The following is an 18452-nucleotide window of genomic DNA, read 5'->3' on the forward strand; positions in this document are numbered from 1 at the left end:
TGTCCATGTGCCTCGTCCTGTCCATGTGCTTCGTCCTGTGCTGGAGTTCCTTCATCCTATACTGGAGTTCCCTCGTCTTGCCCAGCAGTCTCTCGTTCTGTCCTGTAGCCTCGCCTAGTCCTGTCTCCCAAGGCTACGTCATGTCTTCGCCTACTTCCGGAGTCCAAGCCCAAGTCAAGACCCAGGTTCTGGGTCCTTGTCCAGTCTCCGGCTCGAAGTCCAAGCCCAGGCTTCCAGTTCCTAGTTCCTTGTCCTGGTCCCGCTTGCCTAGCCAATGTCCTAGCCCAAGTCTGTGTTCTTGTCCCAGCTCTCTAGTCTGCATCCAGTCACGTCCCTAACTCAGCTCTCTAGTCAAGTCCTGTTCCTAGTACTTCAGTGTCTGTGTTTGGGTCTGCTCCCAGCACCCCGATTATGATATTTTGAGCTCAGTACCTGAAGAAGGATGTGCTGCTGCTAGAAAAGGTAAGAAGAAATACACAAAAATGATCCCTAGAATGAAAGATGTAACATATAAGGAGCATTTGATGTCCTGCAGACCTGCACTCGATGGAGTTCAAAAGGATGAGGGGACTGTTGTTGAAGTATAGTGGATACTTTCTTTTCTTTTTCAATCTCTTTATTAATTTTAGAATATATAAACAATACATAGCAATGATACAAATAATAGGAGATAAATTGTTACACTTACAAACAGTAATTGTAAAGTCCAATATTGAAATTTGACAAGGCTCCCATCATGTAAAATTAACAACGGATAAAACAGATAAAAAAAAAACTAAAAACAAAACATGAAAAAGAAAAAAAAAATCAAAACCAAAAAGGAAACCCCAACCCAAAAGAAAGACAAAATTAATCAACTAAACTAAAAGACTTGGACAAATCTAAGAACTTAAAAATGAAAAAGAAGAAAACCTCAGTGCCAACGACTCCATTCCCCTCCAAAGTATAGTGGATACTGAAAGACCTGGATAGAGTGGACATGGAGAGGGTGTGTCCATCAGTACGTCGGAATCTGAGATCAGAGGACACAACTTCAGAATATAGAGACATCCCTATAGAACTGAGATGAGGAGGAATTTCTTCAGCCAGAGAGTAGTGAGTCTATGGAATTTTTGCCACTGAGGGATGTGCAGGCCAAGTCATTGGATGTATTTAAGCCAGGCATTGTTAGGCTCTTGGATTGTAAAAGGAGTTGGGATTATGGGGAGAAGGTAGGAGAATGGGGTTGGAAAAAAAACGCATGATTGAATGGTGGAACAAACTCAGCTTAATGACTTAATTCTGCTTCAATATCTTATGTGCTTATGATATGGGCCTGAGAAACACCTACAGTATATTACATTGGAAAGCATACAGAAGCCTGTTCATTGGATCATTAACAGGGCAAGTTTGATATGAAGTGACTTAAGGAGTTATTCAAACAAATGTCTGACAGCTTAGATCAGGGGTCGGCAACCTTTTAGCCTCTGTGGGCCAGATCGCGTATTAATGGGCAGACGGTGGGCCAGATAAATGTCATAAAAAACTTGAAATATGGGAATTATCCATTTAAATACATCTAGTTATGTTTTGCACAAATTAATGAATAACGCATGTTGAAAATCATTTGTGCTTAACCAAGGATGCCAATTAGTAATCAAATAATTCAGTTTAGTTGCAATTTATTTCAATCAAGACATCTTTTGAATCTATTAAAAGGACACAAAGAATCTTTAAACATAAAACGTATGAACATGATGCATTGAATGGTGGTAAATTAAGTATAATAAAAAAGAAAATTTTAATACAAACAGTTGATAAATCAACATGAAACTTGATGCTGTTTGTTGCTTGAAAGCTTCTCAATATTGGGTGTCAGACTTGTTGATGCCAAGAGCAAGACATTATCCAGATGGGCATCAGTCAATCTTGTTCTCAAATGGTTCTTGATGTGCTTCATTTTTGAAAATAATTGCTGACACAGATAAGTGCTGTCAAACAATGATGCCATCTTTTTTACATGGTCCACCAAGTTAGGATACTTCCCACATGGATGAATATATTTTCTATAGAAGTCAAGCACTGACACATCTTCAGAATGAAATTTCAATCTCAATATGTCATCACACTGCATCTCAATCAATTCCATTTGAAAAATTCCTGATGCAGTGTCCACTTCCATATCAAATGGAGTAGCAAACAGCTTGAACTCATTTGCATGCAAGCGAAAATCAGCAAAATGAGATGAAAACTCTTTACTCAATTCCTGGGCCTCTGTCTCCGAAATTTCGGCATTCAGTGTTCACCTTCTTGCATTTTGCATTCATAGCCATTGGAATTTTTTTCTTCGATTTTATTTCAAAACGCGAGTTATTCAGCAAGTATCGTAGCACATGTAAATATCTGGATATTTAGTGTGGATTTCTTGTTAAAACACAGTGACGGTGTTTCTGTTTACAAATTTGAACGAACCCACCTGAAAACCTGTGCGTGCACGGAGAGTATCTAATACATATTAATAAGGTAGTCTGCCTTCCCGTCCTTCATATATACCAGTGTTTGGTTTGGAACAAAACGGAACCTGGGGCCAGTGTAACAAGACGCCATGCATATCCATCAGTGTGGTCATGTGAAACACTCAGAATAAGGAAAAATCGCTCGCGGACCAGATAAGCATAGTATCCCAATATTTGCTCACGTGCTGGTCAAAATACCTTTGGCCCGCGGGCCATAGGTTACCTACCCCTGGCTTAGATAAAGATAAAGGCTTTAAGAAAGGAGAGAGAGGCTTGAAGATTTATCAAATAAATTCTGATGCCTAAAGGAGGGTTCAGCTGACAATGAAGAAGAAAAGAAACTAGGGATACGCAGGAGCCAGAATTTTCCAAGAGCAGATCACAAAGATAGGGAGGGGTAATGATGATGATGAAGATAAGCTGGGTTAAAAAGATGACGGATGCTGGAAATCTGAATTAAAAACTGCAAATGCTGTGAACACAAAATGGCTCAGGCATTATCTGTGGAGAGAGAAGCAAAGTTAATATTTCAGATTGATGAAGGTTCTGATGGTCCTTGACATCTGTGTCCATATTTTGATAGCAGCAATAAAAAAATGTTGCCAACAAAAATCAAATAAAATGCTAAAATTGAACAAAATTGCTGAAACCTCAAAATGCCAGTAACCTGAAGTCTATTTATAATTTTTGCTCAGAACAAAACAGAGGGTTACCACCTTTAACACACCATCAAATCAAAATAGATTTGCCTCGGTGCCCATTTAAAATGCTAGGCAATTATAATGAAGGGCCCACTCTCAACGAGGAAATTGGGAATCTTAGCTGTGTTAATTTGCATTTCTTTGCCACATATTTAAACACTTGAGCCCACAGCAGCTGCTGCCTCTGCTTCCTGGCCAAAGTTATGCCTCGTTCCTTCTGTGACTCTTCCTTTCCAGTTTTCTTTCAACCTGACGGATAACATTCCTAGTTATATGCCTCCAAGCAAACCTTTTCTTGTGCCAACTTGTTCCTTACCAGTGTCTTGGACATTTGCTCCGGTTCATCCTTTCCCTGTGACGGGAGGTGTGTTTCAAACTACCAGCCTTTTTACGCCATATCTCAGCACTTAATAAACCTGCTTTTTACTAATTCTTATATTATCTGTTATCTATGACGTTGAACCTAACCCATAAGAATCAATAAAAATATGCTGTAGCACTGGAATTTTATTTGACATTAAACATTTAGAAACATTTCAATCATATATATTCATGACAGTCACATATTTGGCAACATTGTTCCTCTCCGAGCCATCTCTCCATACTGTCAATCTATGTGCAGCTAGCGGAGCTGAGGCCTTGTTGCTTCAGTGATCCAGGTCAATCCTGTCTGTGTGGAGTGGACATTCTTCCTGTTACCACATGTGTTCTCCCCAGATGCTCTGGTTTAGAGTTATGGAACCGGCCCTTCGGCCCATCTACCAACCATCAACCTCTCGCTTATACTAATCCTCTGTTGATTGCATCAGTCTGGCTGAAGGGATCAAAAGTCCTGTTTCCACGTTTGCTGATCTCTACAAAGCCAGATGGGAATGTGAACAGAGCAATCAGGATTCAAGGGGCTGTACGCAAATTGAATGAGTAGGCACGAACATTCAGATGCAATCTCATGTGGTAAAAAGTGAAGTCATCCACTTTTTGGTACGCAAAACAGAAAATAAAACACATTTAAATGGTGTCAGATTGGGAATGTTTCTCCCACCCATTCCCACTGAGCTGACTATCAAACTCTGGGACTCCAGCTGCAATGGCCTCAACAGTAATTAGAGTTTTGGACAGCCTTGACGATCTGCGATGGGAGGCTGGGCAGAGCCGGGCCACCTGCAGTAATTCAGATTATATCTGGTTTAGAGTAACAGAGCCAAGTCCAGCACCAGCACATGGAGTCGGACACTAAAACGGAGATCGGCATGCTAACATCCTTAGCTCAGTCCAGCTCGGAGTGTCTGAGTGACATCACTTGCCCTCAGGGCAGCCAGTCACAGCCAGCTTGATTGGTCCATTATCGGGGCAATACAGTATACTGACTGTGGTCTCCCTTCTCTCAGTACTGTGGTCATTATTCTTTCTAATTTATCTCAGGGGCTTGGATTCCAAATTCAATCCAAGTTCATTAGTGCAGATGGTATCACATTAAGACTGTCAATAGAATCCAGGAAGGCAGTCCAGAAAATGCAGCTAAATAAAATATAAGTTGGCTGAACTGTGCAAGGCAAACTTTAATGTGACAAATGTACACTAATGTACACAGGAACGAAAAATAAGAGATGTGCCCTCTGTGAATCAATTGAAGGAGCGCAGAATGAAATTAATGGTGATCAAAAAGTTTTAGTAAATCCATCACTCAGAATGTTCATTCAATGCAGCAAGAAAAATAACAAAAACATGCTGATTTACACAAAGCAGCAGAACACGAGTTATAATCAAGCTGTACCACTTAGACTTGCCATATCCCTAGCACTGTGCACAGTACTCATTGCTGAGAAACCAGGGAGAGATTCAACTGGTTTAACAGGTAAAGAATCACAAAGCTGGGCCTTGGTAACGCGCATGGAATCATGAGTGAAGCATAGTGTTTTAGCAGGTAAGGCAGGTACCTGCAATAACTTATCTACTCCCAAACATTAGAGATTTTGTAGGTGCTGAAAATTCAGAGCAACACACAAGGTGCTGGAGGAACTCAGCAAGTCATGCAATATCTATGGAGGGAATAAGCAGTTGACAATTCGTGCCAGTACCGCTCCATAGATGCTGACTGATCTGCTGAGTTCCTCCAGCATTTTGTTCACTTTCTCTGCTCCCACAGGTTAGACTAAAGAGGTGTTCCATATTCAGCATCTCCATAGCATTTACACAGTGATCAGTGAACTGTTTTCAGGAGTTTAATCTGGAATACTGCTTTAAAGGCAGGATGTAATTTCAAACTGATATAAGTCAGAGTCAGAATCAGAATCAGAACCAAGTTTAATATCACCAGCACTTTGTGAAATTTGTGATTCTGCAGCAGCAGTATGTTACAATACATAATAATAGAGAAAAAGCTGTGAATTACAGTATATATATACACACACACTAAATAGTTATTTTAAATAAGTAGTGTAAAAATAGAAATTAAAAAGTAGTGAGGTAGTGTTCATGGGTTCAATATCCATTTGGAAATTGGATGGCAGAGGGAAAGAAGCTGTTCCTGAATCACTGACTGTGTATCTTTATGCTTCTGTACCTCCTTCCTGATGGTAGCAATGAGAACAAGGCATGACCTGGGCCTTGGGGGTCCTTAATGATGAAGATGTCCCGGATACTACAGAGACTAATGCTCACGATGAAGCTGACCTTTACAACTCTCTGCAGCTTACTTCAATCCAGTGCAGTACAGCCCCCACACCACCCCCCCCATACCAGAGGTGATGCAGCGAGTTCGAATACCCTTCACGGTTCATCTGTAGACTCTAGAACTGCTATTCTTCTTCACTTAAAGGGTGGCCACTCACGTTCAAGTGTTTCTGGGTAGGGTGATGGAAGCAAAAGCGTTGAAGCAATTTTGAAGCAACTGAATGTGAGAAGTGAATGTTGGGTGAAATTAAATGAACAATACATGTTTCTACGTGGGTTAGTATTTTGTAATTGTGTTATCTTAAATCAAGATTTCAAGAAACTAAAGCATTTATTATATTCTTAGAATTACTTTTTTTTTGTTTGTATTAAACAGTGGTTTCTAGCGTTATAGTTAAAAACGTTGCTTTTCTTTCTTGGGTTCAAACAGGTCCCACATTAGCAGTATATCGAATATCAGATGAAATCAATTCTTCCTGTAGCTTGTAGACACGGCTTGAAATTGGCCCTGTTCATTTAAACCAGAGTTCCTGGTGTGTTAGCTGACTGAACAGCTTTTATTTTAATCTTTCATTCTTTTTCAGGGCCAGAAGGTGCTCTCTTTGAACACTCCGTGGAGACGCCAGTTGTCAGGGCTGAACCTTTCAAGCAGCTTAGGTAGGAAACAAACACCAGAATAACAATGGCAAATTTGTTTTGCCCAAGGACCTAAATATTAACTTAGTCAAAGCTCTGTGTAAAGTTGCAACAGATGTACAATAACAGCATAAAAGTGGGTTTAGCAAATCTGTTCTGAAGATTGTAAATTTAGTTACCAAAGCAACTTCTTTCAAGTGTTAAAACTGACCAGATCAACTGAATTTTAGAGGAGATTGTTTTTTACTACATTACTTTTGAACTAAGATTTTTTCAAACTACTGCAGTTCAATCCTTCAATTTTATTCGCAATTGCAGTGTACAGATTTTCAAAGAACATCTGATAAGCAATTTTAAGAAGGTTCTGTTATAAAATACTTGTATTTCCAGCACAAAGGAAAATAACAAAAACCCTGTCAAAATGCATCAACTGGTCAGGTGCGTCTAATATAATTCTGGCCAAAATGGCCTCAAGTTTCAGTGCAAAAAGTGATCTCCTGAACAACTTTCCAAATCTGTTCTTATAACCATCATGTGCGATTCAATCTGTATCTTATTCTGTGGGAGTGAAAGTTAATCATAAACTCATGTAAGAATCTCAAATGTGGCAGTGAAAATGTTTTTCTGTGAATGTTGTAAATTGTCTGTCTCATTGTGCATCTTTATAAGTGAAATTAAATTTCCTCCCCTTTCTGTGGGATCAGCAGAAGCTTTTCAATCAGATTAAAACTGTTTTCTTGTGAGCTTTCTTAGTAACAGCAAATATTGTTTACAACTGGGATAGAATATAATAAAGGATAGGAAACCCATGATTTGATGAAAGTGGTAATAACAAATACTGCACAACCCAGAGTTGTAAAGGACTGCAATAGAAATGTGAAGTTATTACGTATTTATATAGCTGCCATAGTGGATTTGATATGAGTGTTTGAAAGGTATTTTTATCTTTTGATAAAGTGGTATAGTAGGCAGCAGCTGGTAAGCCTTGTGTCCGTAAATAATTATACAGATCTGCTTCTGAGCTCAAAATAGAAACAATGGCCACACTCAAGAGTGTCCACTCAGTACACCAGTCTTTAGGAAGAAATACAGTATTCTTAAAAAGGAACTTTCTATCCAAGCATAACATGACATTATTATCTATTTCCACATAAACTTAATTAAAAGAAACATTATATTATTTTAAACCTCTATATCACTTCATTAAGGCCATAAGATCATTAGACACAGGGGCCGAATTAGGCGCTTTGGTCCTTCGAGTCTGCTCTGCCATTCTGTTGTGGCTGATTTATCGTCCCTCTCAGCCCTGTTCTCCAGTCTTCTCCCCATGACCTAATCAAGAACCTATCAACCAATGCTTTAAACATATTCAATAACTTTGCCTCCCTGCCTTCTATGGAAATGAATCCCATGGTTTTGCCACCTTCTAGCTAAAGAAGGTCTTCCTGAAGAATACAAGGGAAATTCTTGTATTCTGAGGTTGTGCCCCCTGGTCCTAGGCTGCTCTGCTATAGGAAACATCCTCTCCACGTGCACTTTCTCTGGGCCTTCCAATATTCTGCAAGTTTCAATAAGATCTCCCCTCATTCTTCTAAATTCCAGCAAGTATAAGCCCAGAGCCATTAAACAATCCTCATATGTTAACCCTTTCATTCCCAGGATCATTCTCATGAACCTTCTTTGGACCCTATCCAGTGCTAGCACATCCTTTCACAGCTCAGACACCCAAAACTGCTCACAGTACTCCAAATACAGTCTGGCCAATGCCTTGAAAAGCCTCAGTTTATAAGATATTGCAAAGTCTTTTGGACATGAATATATTGTATAGTGATTTCCAAGGTGAACATACACTCTATTGGGTACCTCCTGTACCTAATAAAGCAGCCTCTGAGTATATGTTCATGGTCATATGATGCTGTACACTATCCACTTTGAGATTCGATATGTTGTGCATACAGAGAAGCTTGTCTCCACACTTGATTATTTGAGATAATGTTGCTTTCCTGTCACCTTGAACCAGTCTGGCCATTCTCCTCTGACCTCTCTCATGAACAAGGTTTTTTTTCCCACAGAACTGCTACTGACTTGTTTTTCGCACCATTCTCCGTAAACTCTAGAGAATGTTGTGCGTGAAGATCCTAGGAGATCAGCAGTTTCAGGGATAAGCCACCCGGTCTGGAACCAACAATCGTTCCATGGTCAAAGTCACTTAGATCACATTTCTTCCCATTCTAACGTTTGGTCTGAAGGACACTTGTTGAACCTCTTGACCAAGTCTGCATGCTTTTATTGAGCTTCTGCCACAGGATTGGCTGATTCGCTATTTTCATTAATAAGCAGGTGTACACGTGTACCGAATAAAGAGGACACTGAGTATGTTATGTAGTGATTTCCAAATGTAAGTCCAGTGGCAGTTGTATCTACTGGATTACTCAGTCCCTTTTGGAATCACCGATAGTAGATGGCCCTCTGAGTTCTTTAAAGAATGGCAAGTTTCATGTACTGCTTTGCAAGCATGCAATGCTATGATTATCGACCATTCTGCAGAAGTCATTTCAAATAGAAACTGTGAAACTGCTTGCTTGATTATGTGGCTTTCTTGTTTAGCAAGAACAATGCCTCTAGAATTCAATGGCATCAAACTGCATTTCATATCTTTCTCTTCATTCGTTTTACCTCTGGTCATTGTAGCAAATATGCAGATGATGATCATTTACCTCTCAGAGTATCTCTGGAAGAGGTTGAGGGATGTATGACGAAGTAAGTGTAGTTGGTGTAGTTGTCTTGTCATTGTTATTGTTGTGTGGTTATTAATAAATTAATATGGTTTTGGTTTGTATGATTTTCTTCAGTACAAACAGGATAGATGACTTTCTTAAACATTCACATAAACCTCTCCACTTCACTATCAGTATATGGCCAGAGAGGGGTGATTTTTCCCCAGTTTGCTGCATACTCCCTGATGTCCTCACAATGGGTTCATTATTCTGAGTTCCTCCAGCATTTTGTATGTGTTGCTTGGATTTCCAGCATCTGCAGATTTTCCTCTTGTTTGTTATAGATGCAAACTCTTTAATCCATCCTCAAGACACAGGGCTGTGATCAAGCTTTGTTTGTGTAACTTTCACAGATGCAGAACTGACATTTTCCTCAGAAGGGAATCTGTGATAGATGCCAACATCACCGGCACGTGCAGTTTCCATGTCATCGTTGATTGGCATTCTAGTTGTTTGTTGATTTTGTATTCAACCCAGTAACGTATTGCTTAGACAAGTGCACCTACTTTACTTTCAGTAAGATCGTGGCTTTGAACTCAGAGTCACTAACCCACATTCATGACTCCATTGATCCATTAATATGTGTTCAGTTCTGTTCGCCTCATTATAAGAAGAATGTGGAAGCATTAGAAAGGCTGCAGAGGAATTTTACCGGGAAGCTGCCTGGACTGGAGAACGTATATTACGAGAAATGTTTGAGCAAGCTAGGGCTTTTCTCTTTGACTAGAGGTGTATAAGATTTATAGAGTGGACATCAGTGGCTTTTCCCCAGGGTGGCAATGGCCAATAGCACAGGATATTCCTTTAAGGAGAGTGGAAGAAAGTTTAGTGAAGGTGTCAGAGGTCAGGTTTTTTACACAGAGAATCGTATGTGCATGGAACACACTGCCAGTGGTGATGGTAGAGGCTGATAAGTTCTGGACATTTCAGAGACTCTTAGACTCAAGGATGAAAAAAAATGGAGATATTACAAGGATGGCTCCTTAGTAATAAGGGTCAGAAAGCCACAGAAAGAATCTGCGATTACTGACAAGCACCTTTACTGTCTTAAACAAACAAGCGTGTGAATTCATACGGTAAGTACCTGTGTGCACATCCACTAGGTTTCCCTGACTCTCCTGAATAGTCAAAGAATAGAAAAGGTAATACCAAGGCAAAGGAGTTTATGCTGGCCAGCTCTTTCTCACAGTCCCGATTGACTCTCCATATGTTCCACGTAGGGTCGCTCACACACGTATCTGTGATAGTTTATCTCCAGTGTCATTACTATTTTGCATTTGAAACCTTTGCTTTTATATTCATTCCTTACCAGTTCAAACGTTGCATTGCAGTGTCATTGGCCATGAGTCATCTGACAGACCTGTAACACCTTCTTATTGGCCAGCATCCATTTATTGCCCTTTTTCCGCAAGTGACAACTGGTAATTTTATACCTCTTTGTTCTAAAACAGTTACCAGACTAGTAACCAGCTTGAGTCACTCAGGCAGACACAGACCCCACCATTTATAAACCTGCATGTTATATCTAACCAAAGAACACCTAAAAAAAATAACTTCTTATGTGGAAATTATCTCTAGTCCAGCAGATTACCTGGAGCATCATTGTGTCAGCTTTAAAACACTGATTCAACCAAGCAACACAAGTTCACAAAATGGAGGATGCAGAGAAACTTCACAAAATGGCAGCCTCCATTCCTTCGACCTCATGGCAAGAGCAAAGACAATTGGTCTGTCTGTTTCCACTGTCCATGATTTGTAAACCGAAGTTCTTTCTGGCTAACAGAGGGCTGTCAGTTACGTAGAGTGGAAAGGCTTGATTGATTGTGAAGTAAATCAAAAGGTCGGCACATCATTGTGGTTCGAAGGGCCTGTACTGTACTATACTGTTCCACATTCTATGCTCTTCTTTGAAATCATCAAGCATAATCTATATAATAGGTGCAACTGTGACTTCCTTGGGCACTTTGTGTAAATCTCCTAATGTGTGTGCAATATCACAAGAGAATTCAGTTTCCAGAATTTATTCCCATTTATGTAATGGAATTGCTGACATATACTGTGGAAGAGCTCTTTCTTGTTTCGTTGCGCCTTTGATTTAATTCAATGCCATCTTTTTTCTGCACAGTGTTCATGCTCACTTAACTGATACAATGTCCATGACCTTTCTTTGCGATCAATGGTCAGCTAGCATTCTATGTATGCTCCTTACAATGTGAACAGCTCATACTGTGTGAAAACTGAGAAGATTATCACTGCCAGATGAAACTACGTAGACTGTCTTTGCCACAGAAGTCTGTGGAGGCCAAATCATTGAGTATATTTAAAGCGGAGGTTGATAGGTTCTTGATTAGTAACAGCATCAAAAGTTATGGGGAGAAGACAGGAGAATGGGACTGAGAGAGATAATAAATCAACCATGATGGAATGGCAGAGCAGATTCAATGGGCCAAATGGCTTAATTCTGCTCCTATGTCTTATGGTCTTGTGAATGCACTTGGACCTGAATAACATTGGCCATGCAAGTGTTCTCAGTACTGCCTCAGATTTAATATTAGTGATGGAAAACATCCTGGCATTTCTTCACTGAGTCAGAGGAGGACCACGGTGATCATTATTAACTTTCTCCTTCTTGCATTGTGGCTGAACATAACTGCCTCACATCCCACATTCTTCTATGGGTCTAAAAATACAATAACATCTGCATAGTTTTTATTTGTCTGTAACCTTTAGTGGTAAGTAACAATGTTTCACAAATAAGATGTAATTCTTACCAACATAGTGCAAAGGAGTACACTTTACTTACATTGTCCATGGATGCAAATCTTGTGACTCATCAAAGACAAAGATTGATCTGATTTAAAGAAATCAGGTGATATATGGTTAGTGCAGGAAGTGGTTTTTGAGATAAAAGCATCTCATTGAGTGATGGAGGAGGCACCAGGACCTTGTTGCCCTACTCCTGCCTCTGCAGGTGCTTCCACAGGTTGTGCTGATGTCTCACAGCTCCAGTGATATGGGTTCAGTCCTGACCTCTGGTGCTATCCGTATGAAGTATGAACTTCCTCTCCGTGGATTTCTCCCCCTCTCCTCTCCCACCCTGGGGGCTCGGTTTTCCTCCCACATACCAGATACATGCTGCAAAGTTGATTGACCACTGTAAATGAATCCTGGCAAGAGAATGAGAGAGTGTTATGGGCAATTGAGAGAGAATAAATATGTGAGGGAATGGGATTGATGGGAGTGCGTTACTATTGATTGAAATGTGTATCTTTGACCTTGATTGACTTGTGCAGATTCAGATTAGTTGCATTAAGTGTGGAAACTGATTGTCTCTTCAGAAGCTGCAGGATTAAGTGACAACTCACTCGCAGACTCACCTGTAAGAAATCCTCCTAGGTCAGCTAGCCAAGGTTCATGTTGGGTGGTGCTCGTACAGAATATCTTTAAACTGGCAACAATCATATGCCTAGGTCCTTCACCCTGTCTTCATTATCAGTGTAAGCATGGCACTTGGAGCTCTGATTAATTGCACAGACTCACTGCTGAGTATGGGTAAAAACAAGAACTGCTTTCTTTGTTACCATACCTGACTTCCTGCATAGTCTCATAACCATGCACAGTCCTAGCAGTGTTAGTAAAAAACCTCATACAACATCACCACAGCATCCAAAAGCAAATTCAACATTTTGAAATTTATTAGAGTGGCATCAAAACGTTAGTGTTACTGTAGTAATACTCCAGTTTGTAATTGTTTCTATCAGGTGGACTGACAGTACTTACAGAGGTAGCTCTATCACCGGGGCAGGGAACTTGCTGTAATGGGCCGGGTTGATCAGACCCAAAAGACCCAAAACAATTTGAGTGTCCAGGAGATGTGGGAATAAACATACATGCACAACAAAGTAACTTAGGCCTGATGTATTATCATAAAATAGAGAGCACAAATAAACCACACAAAATACTACATAGTAAGTTACAAAGATTTCAGGGCTCACGATCTGTAGTCTCCATTTGATTGTCGCTGATGTCAGGAGAGCTCTGAATTCTGACTCAAGAAATCACCCTAGGTTTGTCTTAGGCACCAACGATCGTGATTTCTTGATCTAGGTGAAGTCGCAAAAACCGAGTGAAGAGTGCCTCAACAAATGGGGATTCATCCACAAGCGTAGCAAGGCACACAGAAACAGGCAAACTATCTGGTCTTTTGCTCTCATGCCACTGGTGCCTTGAGGCTGAGAAAGAATCCAGCCACTATTAGCAAATATTTAACAAACCTACAGTGTTTGACTTGTCCAAACACCGTACGTGCCACGAGCTCACAAAGAGGTAAAGTATCTCTTGGAATTGTTCAGACTTTCATCTAATATTTTTACAATTTTTAATATACCACCACACACTTGCCCAGCCACTTTCCAGATAACCCCATGAAGATAACTGGACTAACTATGATCTCAGCTAAAGAAGTAACGAACAATCCCTGTCATAAGCAACGGCATGCTGGCAAAGATTGCGGATATAAGAACACTTTACAGGATTACAAGCTGTATTTGCTAGCAAGCAATGCTCTTTCCAGTCACTCCCTGAATAACAGAAGCAAAGACTCTCAAAACAGTAATGGGAAGCTGGAGTTCACAACAGCAGAATCCCAACACACACCAAATAATATTGCAGTCAGCAGAAGTGATGACTTGTTGCAGTATAAACTGAGGCAGTGTTTAAAATCAGATCAAACACTGATTTCTAACCCAAATCCCAGAAGAAAAAACTTATATAAAATTGCAATGAAACTGAAATCTTAGGCTGAGCTACTGAAAATAGGAAACAGACATTGAAAGGTACTAATATTGCCAAGGAAGACAAGCACAGAGTCAAATGGAAGAACTATTGCAAAAATCTCTGAGATCAATTAATATTGTGGACCATGAGTAACAAATTTGCAAAACAGTGTTGTGTTGGCTTTTTTGTCACCCACTACTGGACTGCACAAATATTGCAAACCCTTTGCTAATTTATAATTTTCATATTGCCTGTGAAAGTAGAAAACAAATCCAGGAGCTTGTAGTCTTCCAATCACAAACAAGAGAAAATCTGCAGATGCTGGAAATCCGAACAACACACACAAAATGCTGGAGGAACTCGGCAGGCCAGGCAGCATCTATGGAAAAGAGTACAGTTGATGTTTCAGGCCAAAACTGTTCACCAGTCCTGCCAAAGGGTTTCAGCCCGAAACATTAACTGTACTCTTTTCTATAGATGCCGCCTGGCCTGCTGAGTTCCTCCAGCATCGTGTGTGTATTGCCAGGAGCTCGCAGAGGGTGATTGGTCTCTAACGTACAACTTTGCAGGACAGAATATTAAAATGGTGTTTCTACCAACATAACTTTAATATTGTTTCTGACACAATGGACCAGACAAGCATGATAATGAAAATGTAGTAAATTGAATGAAGGCTTAGATTCTATCATGGGCGCTGGCAAAAGTGACTATCTTAACCAGGGTAACACACACAAAATGTTGGAGAAACCCAGCAGGTCAGACAGCATCTATTGAAAGAAATAAAGAATTGACATTTCTGGCTGAGACTCTTCATCAGGACTGGAAAGGAAGGGGGAAGAAGCCAGAATGAGAAGTGGAGGAGGGGAAGAAGTACAAGCTGATGGGTGATAGGTGAAGCCAGGTAATAGGGAAGGTCGGTGGGTGGGGGAGTGGGGTTGAACTGAGAAGCTGGGCAGTGATAAATGGAAAAGGTAGAGGACTGAAGGAAGAATCTGATGGAGAGCAGAGTGTTTTAAACAGGAGATGCTACTTATATCAATGACCCACTGTGAAAAGAAAAGCTCCTTTTTGATCCATCACAAAAATAATTGTGGTGTCCGCTTGTGCAGTAGCCATTTTACATATCAAGCCTGAAGTGTTCATTAAGATATAGAGTGGACCTTGTAGTCAGCACCATGGGCATAGTATTTATTGACAGCTGTCCACAGAATTGACACAAGCGGTTGGATGGAATTGACTAGCAAAGAATACTGAGAAGTGGCACCTTTTTGTTGCTGCACATACCACTTCACTGCCAAAATGCTGTCAACAAAGTGACATGATACCTACCAGCTCCAGAATGATGAGGATGTGTGCACACCATGTACCTACTGAAAGTTTGGATAGAAGGTGCATCTTGATATTAATTAACATGCAGTACTGATTTAAATTCAGGATGCACTACAGTGTCTCACCACACACAAATTTACCTTCAGACATCCATGCCTTAATTGCTCTATATGCACGACATTGGGTTATGGTGTGCCTATATCCCCAATGGCACCTTTCTCTTGCTGCACGAGCAACTACATTAAAGTTCTCAAGTCTTCCAAGTAACAATTAGACAAGTGTGAACTTACTGTGAGGGACAGTGATGAAGTGAAAGGTCCATACTCATCTCAACTACAGCTTATTATGGAGGGGAATGTAGCTGAAGAGGATGTGGAGCATGACAAAGAGAATTACCTGTGAAGAAGATATTGTCTTTATTCTCACTGTTCGCCACAACCTCAGCAATAACATTGGCACCCTTCATCAGGTCTGTTCTGATGAAGGGCCTTGCCCCAAAACTTTGACTGTTTCTTCCCCTCCATAGATGCTGCCTGGCCTGCTGAGTCCCTCTAGTATTTTGTGTGTTGCTCAGGCATCCTTATAATAGCTTGCAGTGTCCACTATCCATCGTTGCCGGTTTCTCCAGGAATCACTGCAAGAGAGAGAGGGAGGTGCACTACTGAGTGTAATATGAATTGCTTGGTTGTGGGGTGAATTAGCAGGCAGCACCAGCAATTGTGAGATGTGGCGGTGGCCCTTCAGCAGTGCTGACTCGGTCCAGGAGTGGTGGAGCACCTGCATGTTAGGATTGACTTTCGTCTAATCAACTGTTAGTAGGTCAATGTTATGACTGTTGGAATGCCTTAGGTCAGTGATACAATCATTAAGGTACAGCAATTGAAGATGTATTTACTGACTTAACCATTAACATGAGGTCATTGATCACCTTAGAGGAAGACAGGAAGCAGAAAACTACAGGAGGGCCAGGTACCTTAATAAAGTATTAGGAAAAGCTCAGAAGCTGTTATCAAAGATCAAATAGCAGGATGCTTAGAAAGAATGAAGGAAATTAAACAACTTCAACGTGATTTTGCTAAAGGGAAAAGGTGTTGAATTCAATTCCTGCAAATTATAAAACAGGAAGTAAAAACTGGAAATGTAAATTTAATTATAATTGAAATGCCGGAAGTGAAGTAAGGAATGGAAGATTCAGATGTGCAAGGTAAAGAGATAAAAGAGACAGAGATGGTAATTTTTTATTCAAAATTTCCATCAACAATTTTTTCTTGTGGAATGCAACTCCACAGACATTAATTTTTTTATGGCTGTAGATCTGGTTCAGCAATAGTTATTACTTATCACATTATTAAAAATGCAATTACATTTAGATGCACCATCCCATATTGATATTTTTTGTGTGGAGTGAATAGGAAATCATGGCAAGTTTATGCTGTTACCTTTGTCTTGATGCTAAGAGAAATGATGAGGGTTATAAAAGAGCATCATCTTCATGTGTGTCATCTGGCACTATGTATGTACAGATATGACAAATGCAGAGATTGTCTGATCAAAGAGCAGATGTGCACTCTTCCTGATCTCATATGTTTGGAGCCTGAAAATATCCTTAGTACCTTAAGAAGTCACTTGGCATTCAATTAAAAGTATGAGCCACAATGGCAACATATACTTATGACGCCACTGCACCTTTGAACATTCCCTTTACTATGACAGTGGATTCCGGTTCATTGGGCCATTTGTTCAACAGGGCAGCTGGTTCTTTGGGACAACTTCTAAAGAACAAAAACTAATCAAGAAAATGGCTGGGATTCCATTCGTTTATTTGAGACACTATGCCACTTAATTGGGACAGAAGACGGCTGCCAAACAGGTTCTAACTAGCACTTATGTGGCCGTTATATACAACACTGTGCTTAAAGCAAATAATTTTTAAATAGAGTCCGTTATGTGCGCTTGTGCTCAAAAGTCTATAATTTTTGTCACTGATAGTTGGCAAGAAATAAGCAGGAAGACAATTGTGAACTGATTTGCTCACTGCACTTCAAACATTCAAGCTCGGAAATGCCGGACATGGCCGGGAGTGAAAATGAAAGGATTTCACTGCTTCAACAAGTTAGAAACTACGAGGAATTTGAAAGCATTGACAATCATCTTGAATGTTACAATGAATATGAAGATTGGAGGATGCAATCATCAATAGCATTGTACGAAGGCAGTCCAATACCTCCACTAGGTGTCTGCACTGATTTTGTTCATTGCATACTCTGGATGAATTCATCCGTGGATAACTATTCAGAATTAATACATAGTTTTGTAGCACTGTAGTACTATTTGTAGTGTTCTAACTTATTCTATATTTCATTTGAATACATAATATTTACATGGTTTGTCTTTTGATATCATTTTTAACTATATCCATGAAACATCGGCTAATTGGCACAGCCGCTTAATTGAGCCAAAATGTACTGATCCTGATGTGTCCCAATTAGCCAGAATCCACGAATTATTTTTTACCTTAGGCATAAATGACAAGAGCCAAAGGCAATAATGCGTCATAATACTCCATAATTAAACACATTTGCCTAAACTGACTGCTTTTATATAAAAAACATCAATGGTATTTAATAACATAGTGTCAGTCTTCTCAATATTCATGGTGCATTGATGTGGGATTCAGTTAAAAAGGACAAATAGGTTCAAGGATTGTGAACTAAAGTGATTTCTATTGAACTCTAGTGCAATTGGGGAAATTGAAACATACTAATTAAATTGCAAATAATTTGTTACTTAAAAAGGTCACATGCACTAATTAAAATGCAAATTTATGTTGTGCAAGTATAATAAGAATTAGCATGGAATATGTGAACATTTTGGACTAAGTCCAACCCTTGAAAACTAATAATATACAGTACTGTACAAAAGTCTTTAAGACACACATACACACACACACACACGCACACACACACATATATACACACGTATATATATCTGTAAGTCTGTAAATATGGTGGGACCAAAGGATGTTGGGAATGGTGAGGGTGGGGCGCCACATCAGGGGTGTGAGG

General features: G+C 39.9%; 1 protein-coding gene across 10 annotated transcripts in view; it reads left to right on the forward strand.

Moving 5' to 3' along the window:
* sgcg (sarcoglycan, gamma) overlaps nt 1–18452 on the forward strand; it is a 620033-nt gene that overhangs the window by 567308 nt on the left and 34273 nt on the right. For all 10 annotated transcript variants that reach the window (XM_063054200.1, XM_063054198.1, XM_063054202.1 and 7 more), the window contains one exon: nt 6454–6526. In XM_063054200.1, the coding sequence (XP_062910270.1) occupies nt 6454–6526 (73 nt within the window). The remainder of the gene's footprint in view (nt 1–6453; nt 6527–18452) is intronic.

The sequence above is a fragment of the Mobula hypostoma genome, chromosome 7 (genome assembly GCF_963921235.1).
Source record: "Mobula hypostoma chromosome 7, sMobHyp1.1, whole genome shotgun sequence".
In the NCBI taxonomy this organism is placed as follows: Eukaryota; Metazoa; Chordata; class Chondrichthyes; order Myliobatiformes; family Myliobatidae; genus Mobula; species Mobula hypostoma.